Source organism: Phoxinus phoxinus (genome assembly GCF_949152265.1).
Source record: "Phoxinus phoxinus genome assembly, chromosome: 20".
In the NCBI taxonomy this organism is placed as follows: domain Eukaryota; kingdom Metazoa; phylum Chordata; class Actinopteri; order Cypriniformes; family Leuciscidae; genus Phoxinus; species Phoxinus phoxinus.
Genome location: NC_136895.1, coordinates 11,047,896 through 11,063,660, shown reverse-complemented (window position 1 = coordinate 11,063,660; position 15,765 = coordinate 11,047,896). Strand labels below are relative to the sequence as shown.

The 15,765-nt window shown below is 40.1% G+C and overlaps 1 protein-coding gene across 1 annotated transcript; it reads right to left on the bottom strand.

Moving 5' to 3' along the window:
* Positions 1–3: 3 nt before the first annotated feature.
* Positions 4–14,878, bottom strand: gtpbp2b (GTP binding protein 2b). Its single transcript, XM_079594014.1, has 12 exons — positions 14,455–14,878; positions 13,712–13,738; positions 13,424–13,608; positions 12,475–12,580; positions 10,515–10,712; positions 10,185–10,359; positions 9,809–10,028; positions 8,291–8,426; positions 8,143–8,201; positions 6,265–6,436; positions 6,014–6,178; positions 4–3,608 (listed from the first exon to the last, which is right to left on the bottom strand). Exons 1-12 carry the CDS (start codon positions 14,629–14,631, stop codon positions 3,420–3,422), a joined length of 1,809 nt encoding a protein of 602 aa, XP_079450140.1. The 5' UTR covers positions 14,632–14,878; the 3' UTR covers positions 4–3,419.
* Positions 14,879–15,765: the final 887 nt, after the last annotated feature.

Here is a 15,765-nt window from a genome sequence, read left to right as displayed (position 1 = left end):
GTTTCCACAATAAAACATTAATTCTTTATTACATAGGAACTACTAGCAAAGCGTTAGATATCGGGTTTGAAGGCTTTTGAAGCCTTTTTTCTTCATTACATGAAATGAAGATACATCCCAAACATAATAAAGCCAACCAGCTGCACATCAGACAATATTCATTATTATTTGTGTAAGCACAACATGCACTGTTGACCAAAAGCTGAATTTGTGAAAGAAATCGGGCCTCATTTATGAAACACGAGCAGAACCAATATGAATGATGCCAAATATTCAACATTGTTGAATGAAATGAGCTTTTATACATTAGCGGTCACATTTTTAGTTTAGTAACTTTAAAAGATCACTCATATCTATGATCAATACATTCAATGTTTTAATAATTGCACAAATAGGACTGCACGGGTGAACGAGACGCAAAACACAATCGTTATCTGGGTTCCTGTACATGCGATCACACACATCTGCCTTAAGATTTCAGTTAACCCTCTACTCTACGCAGGGCCGTCCCAAGCATGGATGGTCCTGCCTATAAGCCAATCTGAAATGACCTAAACCTCGCTTATATGCAATATGCACAAATTCGTTTTTTGGAGTCATATCAGTGAAGATAAATGTATAATTAGGCACAATGTCATCAGGATTATAAAATCCCAGTCATGCCTCACTGGTCTTACAACACCAGAGCTCCAAAAAGTTCCCTCTTCTGTCCTGAAGATGAGGGGGAAATCCCATCACACCAACAAACGCACTGAAAAGAAACTAAATAACGTGAACAATAGCAAGGCTGTGGTAATTTATTCATGAAACGCAAACAAAATCGATGTAAATTGTTCATGAAACCATTCGTGAATTGTTCGATTCATTAAATTGGCGTTTTTTGTTTCGTTATCACATTTAGTTTGTTACAACATATCAAATGGAGTGTACTTTTGTCCATTACAACCTACGGCAAGCGTCGCACTGTAAAATAAGGGCCACGATTCTTCCATTCGACAATTTTTGGGAATCATTACTAGTTGCTTTTCTGACAAATCTTAGCCTCCAACAAAGTTCTGGCACATCATCCCAACTGCTAAATAGGACAACCAAACTCTTCGCTACAATATCGTACAGTCTGACAAGCAACAACCATAAAAATCATACAGTGAGAGCTCAGATTACAGCCCAAAGTATACTTTCAACTGGTTTTTACTTTGCTAAAATACGAAAATAACTTTACGTTCACTGTATGTGTGCAGCTTGATTTTTTGGAAAAGCACGTTGTGGATCAGTGGTGGTTTGGGCTGCAATATCATGGCATTCCCGAATGCTTAATGGACGCGTGTCACTGCCAAAGACTAATAAACCGTTCTGGAGGTCCATGTGCTCCTAATGGTTCAAACATTGTACCCTGAAAGGGGTGCCGTGTGTATCGGGGTGATAATGCACCAATACACACAGCAAGACTTGTGACGGAATGGTTTGATGAACATGAAAGTGAAGTTGAACATCTCCCATGGCCTGCACAGTCACCAGATCTAAATATGCTTGAGCCATGTTGGGGTATTTTGGAGGAGCAAGTCAGAAAACGTATTCCTCCGGCAGCATCACGTAGTGACCAGTGTTCTGGAAAAAGAATGGATCAAAGTCCCTCTGACCACTGTCAAGGACTTGTATCTGTCATCCCTAAGATGAACTGATGCTCTATTGGCCGCAAAAGAAGGTCCTGCCCTACACCATACTACTAAAATTGTTTCAGTTTCATGGTCCAACTCCTGTAACAAAAAATCAATAGACACCTGTGCTGATGAGCACTTGTGTGAGGGGTTAAGAGATACCCGACAAACAACATTTTTATTGGTCAAAACTTCTGAGGAGAAATAGCGCACACACTGTATATCTTGCTGTATGTTACTGTATGTGTGTCGCATGAAAGGTGGCTTTCTGGTGACGGTTCAGCGAAAAAGAGGAGGCGTGTTCCGGCGCAAACGTTCCCTGGTGCTATTTTGCAGTTTGAAAAAAACAATTCCGCCACAGACCTAAAGTCTAAAGTCAGTGGCGCGTTATTCAGATGCTATTTTAAGGGCGCATGCTTGGCCATAATGTGGCGTGTGCACAACGCGCATACACTTTGCTTCTCTCATCTACACAGACGCAGCACTTCATATTTTTGCAAAGCATACATAATTACAAGGAAAAATATTACCACACGAGGGAAATCATTGTGGTGTCCATGAAGATGTGGAAAAATAGGCATAAATCTAGCTTACTTTTACCCAAATTATTCAGGCTAATTGTAGTAATGACGGATCGAACCTGTTTGATCAATAGTGGCAAGACACATCGGTATATAAGGACATCTGACAAAGTGGGTTGTCCGTCAGGAACCAGGAAACAAAATTCTGAAGACTGTGAAATCACCTTTACCATCATCATGTAAGTTGCGTGCGCCTGGCAAATCCGCCGTTATAATAGCAATCCGCCATGGAACAAGCGCGCCTGCTCTTAAAGGGAATGTGAGATGACGCTCTGATTGGTTTATTGCACGTTACACACCTATGAGTAATGAAGCTACTTCAGACCAACACATTTTACATTTGCGTCGGGCGCAAGAGTCATTTATCCCGCCGGTATAATAGCAACTGAGATCAGCCCACAGTTACTTGCGTTTCGCGTTTGATAAATGCGTTTCAAATCGTTAAAATAGGGCCCACGGTCTTGTCGACTTACAATGACCGCCGCGTGACGAAAGTGCGGATTCGTAGGAAGGCCGCGAGTGTTTAAGGTTCCATTTAGGACAGGGCCTTGGGTTCGGTACCCTGTTACGGACCCGGGTTCGCATGACAGTTTTCACATTTGCAATTTTTCATGCAAACCGTTTTGAACTAAACTGCCAGTGTTAAACCACCCCTTAGATTCTTGCTCCCAGCCTTTCTGTGTCTATCTTTGTAAAAAAGAAACAAATCCGAGGTGTGTGCACCAAATTCACTGTACATATTTAATACTACCGAGGATCTGAAGAAGTAATACTACTGCTGAAAAAAACGAATTTTCTACGATCTACTATGATTGTTTTCTTATCTATAATGCGGTCTGCAGGCAGGAGACTTTTCCTGCAGAAATCTGCTCCAGATACCCAACTTAGCGACTGGAAATCCCACATGCTTTCCTCAAGGTCAGCCAGCTTTAAGCTAAGATGTGAAACGCACGTGTGCAAAAATAGGAGAGGTTTCCGAGCACCATTACACCCAGCAGACATAAACCCTAATCGTTAAATCGCTGTACCACAACCCTCCAAATGTCACAGGAATGAAGAGCATTTACACACAGGCAAATGTGCTTGGCAATGGAAGGTGTGTGATAAAACTAGGGGATGCAAACTCAAGGCAAGTACAGAAAGTGTCCTCTTTTGACGTATGGTTTCCCTCCCGCCACGTCTAACTGTGGTTCTGGTTGCGGTTCTGATCAGGCACGTGGTTCTGGGTGGACGGAAGGAGGTGCGTCACGTGTCCTATGCCTTTGGTCACCCCCTCTCTGAAGAGCAGCTTGGCTCCCACGCGCAAGTACTCGGGGTGCTTCAAGAATCTGAAACACACTACGGCTCTCTCGCCTGTCCGCAGCTCCTCCTAGAAGACAAACACAGTAACACACACATGTATACGTGATGATAAGCAAACAGAGCAACACTCTACAGAACACTGTTTGTGTTCCAGAGAGGAATGGGTTTGTAAAGAAATTATTTCTTTAGCCTCGTCCACAATCATAAGTTTTCGTTTGAAAATGCATCTTTTTCTCTCCGTTGTTGGCTTCTGCCTACACAGAGATTGCGTTTTTGTCTCACGAATCCTGAACTTCCGTGTTGTAGTGTGGACTATTAAAAAAGAGGTGTTTGAAACCGATGACGCATGTTTAGTCACGTGACATATTGAACCGATAGATTCAGCCGGTTATTCTCACTTTCACACTGTTGCTAAAGATGTAACTTTGTACACTCTTCATATCGCAGACCTGCAAAGATGACAGATGTACTGGCAATTGACTGTTCGCAAAGACCCGCCCCCCCTTAGTTACTGTCGCTATGTCCGACAAGCTACGCTGCTCTCACACACACCATGTTCTCACGCAGTGGAAAATACATTGCGGAGCAGAGAGCACACCGACAACTCGCTGACAGACAGGTTACTTTTGATATTAAACATATTAAACAAAGTCTCACCTTTCGAATTTGGTCATTTTTTAAAAGAAATGTAAACAATAAATACCGTTTTGTGGCTCTTTAACGTGTCTGACAGATCTCTGTAGAGCATTAGTTAAAGCTGCTCGTGAACCGATCATCTCTTCCTTCTAGTTCATTTATAGCATCAAATAAACATGAATGAACATAAGAAGGAATGTCGTTTTAACCGCGGAAAGGCGTCAGTACACTCCGCTTTTCACGTTCAAATCCTCCTATGTTAATCTACTAACTCTCCTGACTGCTTTGTCGGACAAAATGGCGGATGGCGAAGTATGATTGGTCAGATCACCTGTCAATCAAGCTCCCTGCGAAGGGTCAATTGCTGTCAAAACATGAAGGCAGTTGCGTTTTAGACCAAACATTTAATGGTGAGTGAGTTCGACATAGTGAATGGTGGGTTATTTAGCTAAATAAAATGATCCTGCCAGAAGAATAGCATGAGAACTTTATTATGTCTGTTTCATCTGTATCATCTTATAAGGTTTTACGCATGAATTTATCATTTTCAGACGTTTCAGTGTGAATGAGAAACTTTTGGAAAATGCTTAAAAAACGTTTATAAGGAAGGAGAGCATTTTGAAACGAAAACACTGTTTTCAAATGTATGTGGATTAAGGTAGACACAGCCGTTAACGCAGAAATGGGCAATGTTGGTCCTGGAGTGGCGATGTCCTGCAGAGTTTAGATCCAACCCTAATCAAACATACCGGAACAAGCTAATTAATGTTTCAGGATTACGAAGCCTGCAAGGTTTGCAAGAAAAAAAGCCTACTAACGCTGCGGTACGCAGGGAAGGAGTCCAGAGGCAGCATTTTTTTAATGGAGGCTTCACTACTCAGAATAAACTGCTTTTGTGGGAAAACGGCTTATCAATTAATGAATCGACAGCCCATCAGCTAATCTTCAACATGTTTGTTCTTCAGCATTTGTTTTGGATTGATCTATTTTTAGACTTTACACTGAAAGAAATGCTGTTTTATAAGAGAAGTCACAGACAAATTGCGTGATAGGTATGATTCAGTTTACCACACTTCTCATTCATTTCTAAGATATATGCAAACTATGGAAGCTTGTTTCCGCCACAGACTAAAACATTTTAACAGATAATTGCGACTTTTTATCTCACAATTGCGAGTCAGAATTGTGAGATATAAACTTGCAATTGTGACTTTTTCTCAGAATTGCGTGATATAAAGTCACAATTGTGTGATATAAAGTCAGAATTGTGAGATATAAACTTCCAGTTGCATGTTATAGTCAGAATTGTGAGAAATAAACTCGCAATTCAAACTTTTTTCCTCAGAATTGCGAGTTTATATCTCACATATATATCTCTGGCGTGCTTTATAACGTGCAATTGGGAGATATAAAGTCGCAATTGCATGTTATAAAGTCAGAATTGCGAGATATAAACATGCAATTTTGAATTGCAAGTTTATTTCTCGCAATTGCGGGTTTATTTCTCGAGATAAAAAGTCAGAATTGTGAGATAAAGTTGCAATTACTTTGCTTTTTTTTTATTCTGTGGCGGAAACAAGCTTCCATAGCAAACAGTGATTGACTGTCGTACAACTCTCAACGAAATTCAATGACGTCAAGGCTGTAATGTGATTAGGCACACGTGATCCAAGTTAGCCATTACGCTTTCTCCAATGGTAGAGCCAAAGACCCTCCTATCTCCCAATAATAAGACCATCTCTGGTAAGGCTAAAGGCAGGTGAGTTTTTTTGAGCGGCACTCCAGGACGGACGTTGCCCATCCCTGCTTTAATGTCAGGAAACAAACAATCCACACCTTCCCAAGGAGGCACTCCACCGTGGCGGTCTGCCTCACGTTCCCCACATGCACCGTGACCTGGAAACCACGGCGGAAAGTCTTGGCGTGGAACAGGAGGACAATGGCGGCCTCAAACTGGCAGCAAATTGTAGGGTTCATTTTAGGACTCACCATAACCATGCCCTAAAAACATAAACACTCTTTAAAAAAGATAATCACAGTGAAAGACCATCATATGACGACTATGTAATCTCGTTTTGAGATCAGACCTTCCGTAGTGAAGAGCGATCAAAGTTCCCAAGCGCAAGCGTGGCGGCCTGTCCGGCTCTCAGCACGCGGCAGCCGGAGCGGTTCCTGTGAATACTGCACACCTTCAACCTCAGGAACCTCCCATCATCCGTGGGACCAACAACCAGCCGGTCTCCTTCACGACACACACCACTGCGTGTGATAGGAAAGTCAATTAACTAGAAGAGGAAGTTTGTCAAGACAAATTGAATATTGATTGGTTTGAAAAAGCCTTGAAGTATGAAGCTTATATAGGCCTTAAGTTGTGGTCAAATTGGCTGTAATTAAAACGATAGGAATCCATTCGATCTGAGATTTCGCATGAGGGAGGAAGATTTCCTCATGCAACAGGTTCAAGTTGGTCACACGGATTTGCAATGTCAACCAACAGAAAGCTGCTTGGTTTGAAAGTGTCTTATCTGTGTTTAGCTGTGCTTCACACATCGCTACACTATTGCCAATAGACAATGGAGCTTTTTTGCTGCAAATGTTTGCAAATGTGATCACATCATTATGGAGTTTGAATACTATAGGAAGAGATATTCAGTGTTTACAGAGTATAGATTAAGTTTTAAAGCTCGATTGTGGCTAGGGTGTTCTGGGAGGTTGCTAGAGTGGTGGTAAGCAGTGGGTGCTAAGGTGTTGCTAAGCAGTTGATAGAGTGTTCTGGATGGTTGTGAGAAAGTTATAAGAGTTGCAAGAGTGTTGCTGGGGCGTTGCAAAGATGTTTTAGTGCTAGAGCAATGAAATGTAGGTGCAAAGCAGTCGCTACAATGTTAAAACATTGTTAGGTAGTAGATAATTTGTTCTTAATGGTTGCTAGGGTGTTGCTAAGCAGTTGTTACAGTGTTCTGGGTAGTGTTTTGAGTGGTTGCTAAGCTGTTGTGTTTTGGTTCTAAGGCATTGAAATGTAGGTGCAAATGTAGCTGCTAGGCTGTTGCTAAGCAGTTGCGATGGTGTTCTGGGTGGTTGATAGAGAGTTATATGACAGTTGCAAGAGTGTTATGAGTGGTTGCGAATGTGATAAGAGTAATGTGTTCTAAAGTAGTTGCAAAGATGTTACTATGCGGTTGATAGAGTGTTCTAAGGGGTTGCAAAGATGTTGCTAGGGTGCTACTATAGTGTTCAGAATGGTTGCTAGGCCATTGATATGTGGGTATTGCTACAATACTAAAACATTGCTAGTTAGCAGATAACCTGTTCTTAGTGGTTCCAATGGTGTAGCCATGTGGTTGTTAGGGTTTAAGAAGTTGTTCAGAGTAGTTGCTAGAGCATTGTTAAGCAGTTACTAGGGTGTTCTGGGTGGTTTCTAAGGTGTTGCTAAGGCTAAGCTGTTGCTACATAGCTAGGGCATTGCTAAAGTGTTATAAATGGTTGCAAGGACATTGATAAGTGGTTGCAAGTGTGCACTGGGTGGTTACTAAGGCATTGCATGATATTGCTAAGGTGTTCTGAGTGATTGTGTGGGCATTGTTATGTGGTTGCTAAGCTGCTGCTACAGATCTAGGACACAGGTAAAGTGTTACGAGTCGGTGCAAGGAAATTGATAAGTGGTAGCAAGTGTGTTCTGGGTGGTTGCAAAGGTGTTGCTAAGGCATTGCTTGGGGTTGGGGTGTTCTGAATGGTTGCTATGGCATTGATATGTGGGTGCCAATTGAACAGTTACTACTATGCTAAAACATTGCTATATTGTATATACATTGTTCCGAGTGGTTGCTAGGGTGTTAATATGTGGTTGCTAAGGTGTTGCTATGGTTTCATAAAGTGTTCTGAACGTTTGCTAGTGTATTGCTAGGTGGCTGTTACACAGCAATTAAACAGACAGACAGTCAAGATTGACACAACAGATGTGGACTGACCTGTATAGTGTTCCACCAACCACTGTCCCTACGTCAGGAACACTGTAAATCTCGTCCACCTGTAAGAACACATCCATTTGACATGAAAGTGACAAACTAGAGTTCAGTCAACATATGGGTGTTGGTTAGAGTGTAAGTGTACCGGTACCTGGAACTCTGTGAGCTGCTGCATGAGCTCCTCTTGCTCTTTGCTGTTGCTCAGAGGAGGAAGAATGTTGAAAAAGACCTTCAAAAGGTCCAGACTCTCACCAGATACACTGGAGAGGGTGAAGATGGGCGTCACACTGTGGGGAGATACGTCATTACACACACACGCACACAGACACATACACAAACAGTGTTGAACAACTGTGGAAGGGTAGATTGTAAGGTACTAATTTTTACATATTTAAATCTTAAAGGTACAGTACTAAAAACAGCCTGTCCAATGGTAAGGCTCGGAGAGAAGGTGGAAAGTGGTCAGGAATACGTTTATAAGTGGACTTCAGCAATAAACGTGTATAATAACTAGGACTGGGGGATTTAACGCGTTCATTTTTGCGATTAATTTGAGATGTTTAACGCATTTTTAAAAAAATAACGCAATTGTCGTTTTAATAACTTCCTGTTGCAGCTGCTACAGTGAGTGTGCCGAACCAAGTCACCCTGTCATGATGGAGAAGGACAAGGATGGAGTTTTAGGAGGAATGTTTGCATTAAAAAATGTCTGATGGCGCGTTTGACAAAACAAAGATGCTGTGTACAATTAGCAAAGCTGAATTCAAATACCATAGAAGCTGGATGCACCGAATCTTCGGCCGCCGAAAATTATCGGCAGAAAATGGCATTTTCGGGTTTTGGCCGAAAGAGAAAAAAGGCTGAAAATATAAGCCGAAAATATAAGCTGAAAATATAAGCTGAAAATATAAACTGAAAATATAAACTGAAAATATAAACTGAAAATATAAACTGAAAATATAAGCCGAAAATATAAGCCGAAAATATAAGCTGAAAATATAAACTGAAAATATAAACTGAAAATATAAACTGAAAATATAAACTGAAAATATAAACTGAAAATATAAACTGAAAATATAAGCTGAAAATATAAGCTGAAAATATAAGCCGAAAATATGCTGCCCCGCCCCTCTGTGTTCGGCGATCAGGTTTCACGAGCGGGTTTTTTCCGCTCAGTGTGTGCACCGCGCTCTCTGTTCTGTGTTCAATGTTCCCCTCTTTGTTTGCGCTGCACGTTCTGCTCTGTCGTTCACGGCCCAAACGCTCCAATCATGAACCGATCACGCACTGGAAAAGCAAAGTCCGCTCAAATAACGGGAAATTATTTGTATAGTATTAGACTTCTGTTTGAAATAGCCCTGAGCTGGTATAGTCATGCTGGGCAACAATGGTAAATAGCTTTGTAGGACTATACTTTATTTTGATAATTAGTAAAAAAAAAGAATATTGATGTTTAATATTATTTGAATATAGGGCTATTTTCTGTTCCTTTTTTTCTGTGTTTAATTTAATTAGGTGATTCTACAGTTAAATATTGATGATGACAAGCTTGGAGGAAATGCGATATATTGCAATTAATTACAGCAAATTGTGCAATTAATTAGTTAATTTTTTCAATCGAATCCCAGCCCTAATAATAACCTCTCTCTTCTCACACACACACATGTACCTGGAGGATTGTGCGAACTGCTGTGCCGCAGTGACGGCATCATCAGGGTTGGCCACCACCATGGGGACCTTGTTGCAGCCGGGCTGCTTGAGCACTCGCTCCAGCTGACGCACCGTCTTCTCCACTGTGCTTTTCCCACAGAGGTCCACTTTACTCACCACAATGAATATGGGCACCTTCAGCGCCATCGCCAAACCCAGGTGCTCCCTAGTTGTGCCAGCTAGAGAGAATTTTACAGCATGAGAATAATAAACAACTATATTTTATTGCATTTAATGTAAATATTTCATAGTTTGGTTCCACATATTATGGCTTATTCATTAAACATGTTCTTAAACTTCTAAATCAATATAAATATATATGCATAAATACTAACCAATGCCAGTATTGGCTCCCACCACCAGCATGGCAAAATCTGGACAGTAGCTTGTCAAGCCAAATATGGTGGTCTTCAAGTACTTATAATGACCAGCCAGATCAATGAACGTGATCATCTTAGAGGAGCTCTCGCAGATCTCCTCCGCTGTACGGGAGTCACTGTAGTTTACAACCTAAAACGATGAAAATTATTTCTCAAAACAACATGCGTATATGCTGGCTAGTAGGAGGTAGTTGATTTAAATCCCATTTAATGCTCGACCGAGAGAGAGAAAAACGCACCAGAAATGAACGTGTACTTTTGTGGGGTTTTAAATATTTGTCTCACCTCTCCTTTGCTGTTGAAGCCAAGGATCTCAAAACTGATGCTGGACGTGCGTCCGGTCTGGATCTCGTGCAAGTGTCTAAAGAGGTTGAGTCTCGCCCGGCCACGTCCGTTATCCAGCTCGCCTTGAGTCAACACTCCCAGCAGAGTAGACTTCCCTGAGTCCACGTTACCCAGAACCGCCACACGGAGGTCCAGGAACTACACACACCAATTTGATAATGCATAATACATTAGAGACCGTTTACACAACACCATTTTCAACTAGTTTCCATTTCCCAAGTGTTTTGGGACAATGGAGTTTTGGGGGCCTGAAAACGGGTTTCAAAGTCAAGTTTTTGAAACCGACACCATTATCGAATTTGTGAAAACGGTGACGTCATGCATATGCGTATTACGTGTTCAGTCGCAGTGACGTCACAACAGTAATTGACGTTCTTCCGGGTGGCAGAAGCGTTCCTATGGCAACGCTGGTAAATTGCTTTGAAAGGAGACCCACCGTCGGCAGTTAAAATGTAATCAAAAATAAAAAAAAATATTAAATATAATGCATTATTTTATTTATCATAATAACAACTGTATTTAATGATATAAGTAAATAATATAATAAATATGTAATATAGTGGGCCTACACATAATTAGCAAAATACTCTCTACGCAAAAAAAATGTTGGTTTAACTTAAAAAAGCAAGTTGCCTTCAAATTTTGAGTTCGTTGTAATTAAAAATTTGAGTTAATACAATGAAGAAGAATGGTTTAATAAACAGAAAAACTCAAAATAGTATGTTATCCTCACACATTAGTTATCGAAGTTGATTTGACAAAAGATAAAAAGTTCATGAAAATATTTTTTTACAGTGTATAGCTCTTTTTTCTAGCCAAAATAACGTGCTATATATCATGGTCATTAAATGTGTTTCCTGAGGTAAATGTTATGTGACATAACTGTTCTCCAGCTGTTATATTGACCTATTTGCGTGGTTGAAAAACACTGATTGGTCGGTATTATGTATGAGGAATATACATTTCGGTAAATTGCATGAGAAAATGGATGTGTGGCGTGAGAGCGTGTGAAAAGTGACAATTGCGTGAGTCTCACAATCAATGCGTGAGAGTTGGCAGCTCTCTTTTACTTCAGGCAGTGACTGCAATGAGTCTGATCTTCATAATAGACAAGTTTACTAATATTAGTCTCGAATTTCCCCGGCTGAAGATAAATACTCTGCTACAATTTTGTAGATGGACCGTTTTGAGAATACAAGAAGCAGAGTTGAAGGGCAAGCAGGGTTGGCAGCAGAAAGGTAAACATTGGATGAATCATATAATTTAGGGGATCATTAAGATTTTCTACTTTTAGCACTACAGTACTTCAGAACGACACAACGTCCACTCGCTGTAACCTCCTCCTCACCCACAGAAAATGGATAAAACCCTACACCTTTTTCTGTATATCTGGCAGCGCAACCCCAAACACAACACGCTTTCATCATCGTTTCAACTTTGATCAACAATATTGATATTTTTACAATATTTTTAATAACTATGTAACTATGTTCCCGGCTGGATCTCTTCAGTTAGTCAGTAGAAGCCGATAGCGTTCTGCCACCCGGAAGTATCTTGGTGCCTATGTATAGGCACGTAGTGTTTCTTTACAAAGTGACATCGCCATCTACTGGCCTGGCATGAATAATACAGCATTTTAGCCGTTTTCACGGATCCGTGTGAGAACGGGGATCGTTTTGACAATGCTGTCTCATATGCGCGAAAAACGCAAAAGAAAAACTTTAGTAAATGACAAAAAAATATTTATTACATTTTTTTAAATAATAAAACAGTTGTATTCGGGAAATCCAGGTCATTGTATGTGCGAGCTACATTTTTTTAATGTATGACTAAAATTACAACAACCACAATTCACAATGAAGATTAAATGGAAACTAACTGAGGAGCATCACAAGCTAACCTGCTGGTCATCTGGGACTTTCCTCACGAGAACTTCTGCGATTTTCCGTCGGGCTCTGTCGCAGTCCACCTCCCTCTCTCTCAGAAGCGTGATATCAGCTCCAACCCTGCGCAGAGTCACAGAGTCTTACCAACACGTCACAACACACTAGTAAGCCATTTCTAACACGTCGACATTAAAGAATTAAAGAGGCCATATTATGTCTCTTTTTTAAAGTCTTGATTTTATTTTTGGGCTCTGCTAGAATGATTGAATGATTTCACATATTTGACATTGATGCAGCACCTCTCTTCCCAGTATGTCAGTAACGCTCTGTTTAGTTCCTGTCTTTATGAAGCCCCTCCTTCAGAAAGTGCAGTGTGCTCTGATTGGTCGGCTGGCCCGGTGTGTTGTGATTGGTCAAGTGCTTCAAGCGTGTTTGGGAAATGTCACGCGCCTTACCATAACTACGAGTTTCAACAAACTACTTACAAACTCAACCAGGAAACCCTTTTATTTTCCGTATGACTTGGGCGGGAATTATTTAAATGAAGAATATTGTGACATATTTATAAGTGCTGGGTAGATTACTTACAAATTGTAGTCGGTTACTGACTCAAAAATGACATGACAAAAAAGTTAGTTAGTAATGTAATCCATTCCATTACACATTTAAGGAAATATAATCTGACTACTTTTGGATTACTTTTAGATTACTTTTGACCTAACTCATTTACCACATTGATTTGAATAGGATAATATCGTACCATGTTGATATAAAAATACAAAGAGTAAGAAAATATATTACATTCTATGTTATCGACAACATGAAGTGCATTAAATATTACATTACGTCAGGGTTTCCCAGACTGGAGATTAAATAGCAGGGTGTTCATGAGTTCAATGAAAAGCATATTACGTAATTAAATCATAAATATTTCAAATTAAAACCAATCAAAATAAAACATACTTTTCGGCCATTCTGCGAAGAGTCTTAAGTGATGCTTTCATATCTTCTTCTGTAAGTCCAACCAGCAGACCATTATCCTCCACCCCAATCTGATACACCGCCTCCCCCCGGCCCTCCTGCAGTCGCCATTTCAACTGCGTGGCCAAGTGCTCAAAGCGATACTGCGTGGGGTTTACCAGCTTCAGCTGGGTGAAAAAAAGAAAGGATTGGATGAACTGGGATGATAAAAATCAGAATGAACTTCAATTTCACTTAATTAGATTGTGATTAAATGTAGGGTTTGCATACCTTATATTCTATGTTCCCCTCTTCAGCCTAAAAACATGAAGATATTTTGGGGGGAAAAACAATCAATTAAATAAAAATATAAATCAATTCTTGCAAAAATCAGTTATTGCACATAACTTTTTTTTTTTACTGGCTAAAAAAAAACACAACAAAAAATAACCGCAATTTTTTTTTTTTGAAACTGCATTAAAAAAGCGTTATTATTTACTATTAATTGTTTGGTCAAATAGATTTGATAAACTATTATCTAACAAAATTAATATTATAATATATCTGTTCTTGCCTAAAACGTGTATAATTTGGCCTGTTAATTCAGATGTCTCGGCCTTCTCTAACCAACTAAAATCATGCAATTATTAGTAGGCTACTGTGGTAAACTAGTATTCACTAGCTAGCCAACCTGTCATCAAAAAGGAAACAAAATGTAACAAAACAAAACACACAGAGAAAACTTATTACACTTTAAATTGCTCTAATATTAATTTATTATGATTTTACATTAGCATCAATAACTGAAAGATATTTTGGCGAGTTACCAATTTTTTTGCATTTAAAATATCAATAGCTACTTCGCGAGCATCTTAGCACATTTGCAGTTATAGATATCCTGATTCCCTAGTATGTAGAACAGGCCTATGTTATACACCAGATTCTGTCTGATATTGTGTTTATTGATACCCGTACAGTAGGAATCATCTCCGCCGGCTAATGTTAGCATGATCCGACATCTAACGTCACTTTACCTCCGGTGGGAGAAACGGCGGAGGCTCGTTGGCCTTCTTGCCCCTCCGTCTCTTCCCTCTTCTGCCTCTCCTCGTCCGGGATTTCTTCTTTGGTGCGTTTTCTGCCCCGCATTCAGCCGCACTCTGCGGTTTCGCTGCAGACTTGACGCTGCAGTGGTTTGCAACCTGCACATCCATAGCTCGCACGCATATAAGGGAGATTTAAAAAGCTACGGTGTTAAACTAAAAATGTAAATATATTTATGTATTTTTTTTTAAATGCACTTCTCTGCTATAAACAGAGGCAATGCTTTTCCTTTCATTGAAGTTATTTAGTATTGCACTGGGATACGCGGTCTGGGAGCCATGAGCGCAGCAACATCCTCCTCAGTAGAAGCCCCGCCTCCGACACTCGTCAAACATTCGTCATCCAACCTGTCAAGCAATAACAGATATTGTCTGTCTGTTTGTCCAATATTGTTTGATAATATTTTTTTTAGCGAATTTTTTTGTTGTTGTTTTTTGTAAGGAACTTAAATCCTACCTGGACACTCTCAGCACATCCAGCAACTCCAAAGCCCTTAAAACTGTCTCACTGTGTAATTTGCATGATATTCTCCTGACTTTATAACCTGTAATTGTACTCTCAATTATATTTACCCCTGGTATTGATTTTGTATGTTCTTAGCAATGCAATAAAAAAAAATCTGTCTGTTTATCTATCTACTATGTGGGATGCTGACTGACTGATTCTATCTATCTATCGATCTATCTATCTATCTATCTATCTATCTATCTATCTATCTATCTATCTATCTATCTATCTATCTATCTATCTATCTATCTATCTATCTATCTATCTATCTATCTATCTATCTATCTATCTATCTATCTATCTATCTATCTATCTATCTATCCATCTATCTATCTATCTATCATCCATCCATATAGACAGGTTCTCTTACGTAGAGTTCTCTCGTACTGCGTCGAAGAACGCTACGGGAAAGATATTTCTTTGTCGAGATTGAAGCCAAAAATTAATCCTTAATTTTGTAATATTGTAAAACGCTTTTCTGAAGCATACAACCTAGGCGGAGCAATACAGCTCACCCATTGGCTGCTCTGCCAGAAAAGCACAGCCTATGCGAGGCCAGGACGCTGACCAATGAGGACGCTTCGCGCCCTTCTGCGTCACCTCCCGCCCAAACAGGCGTGGCCTAGGCCTATAAATACGAGCATAGCTGTCTAACACGCCGATTTTCTTAAATTCAACGAAGCTGCACGCATCGCTGGATTGATTCGAGCCTCCACAGCCGTTTGGATACAAGCACC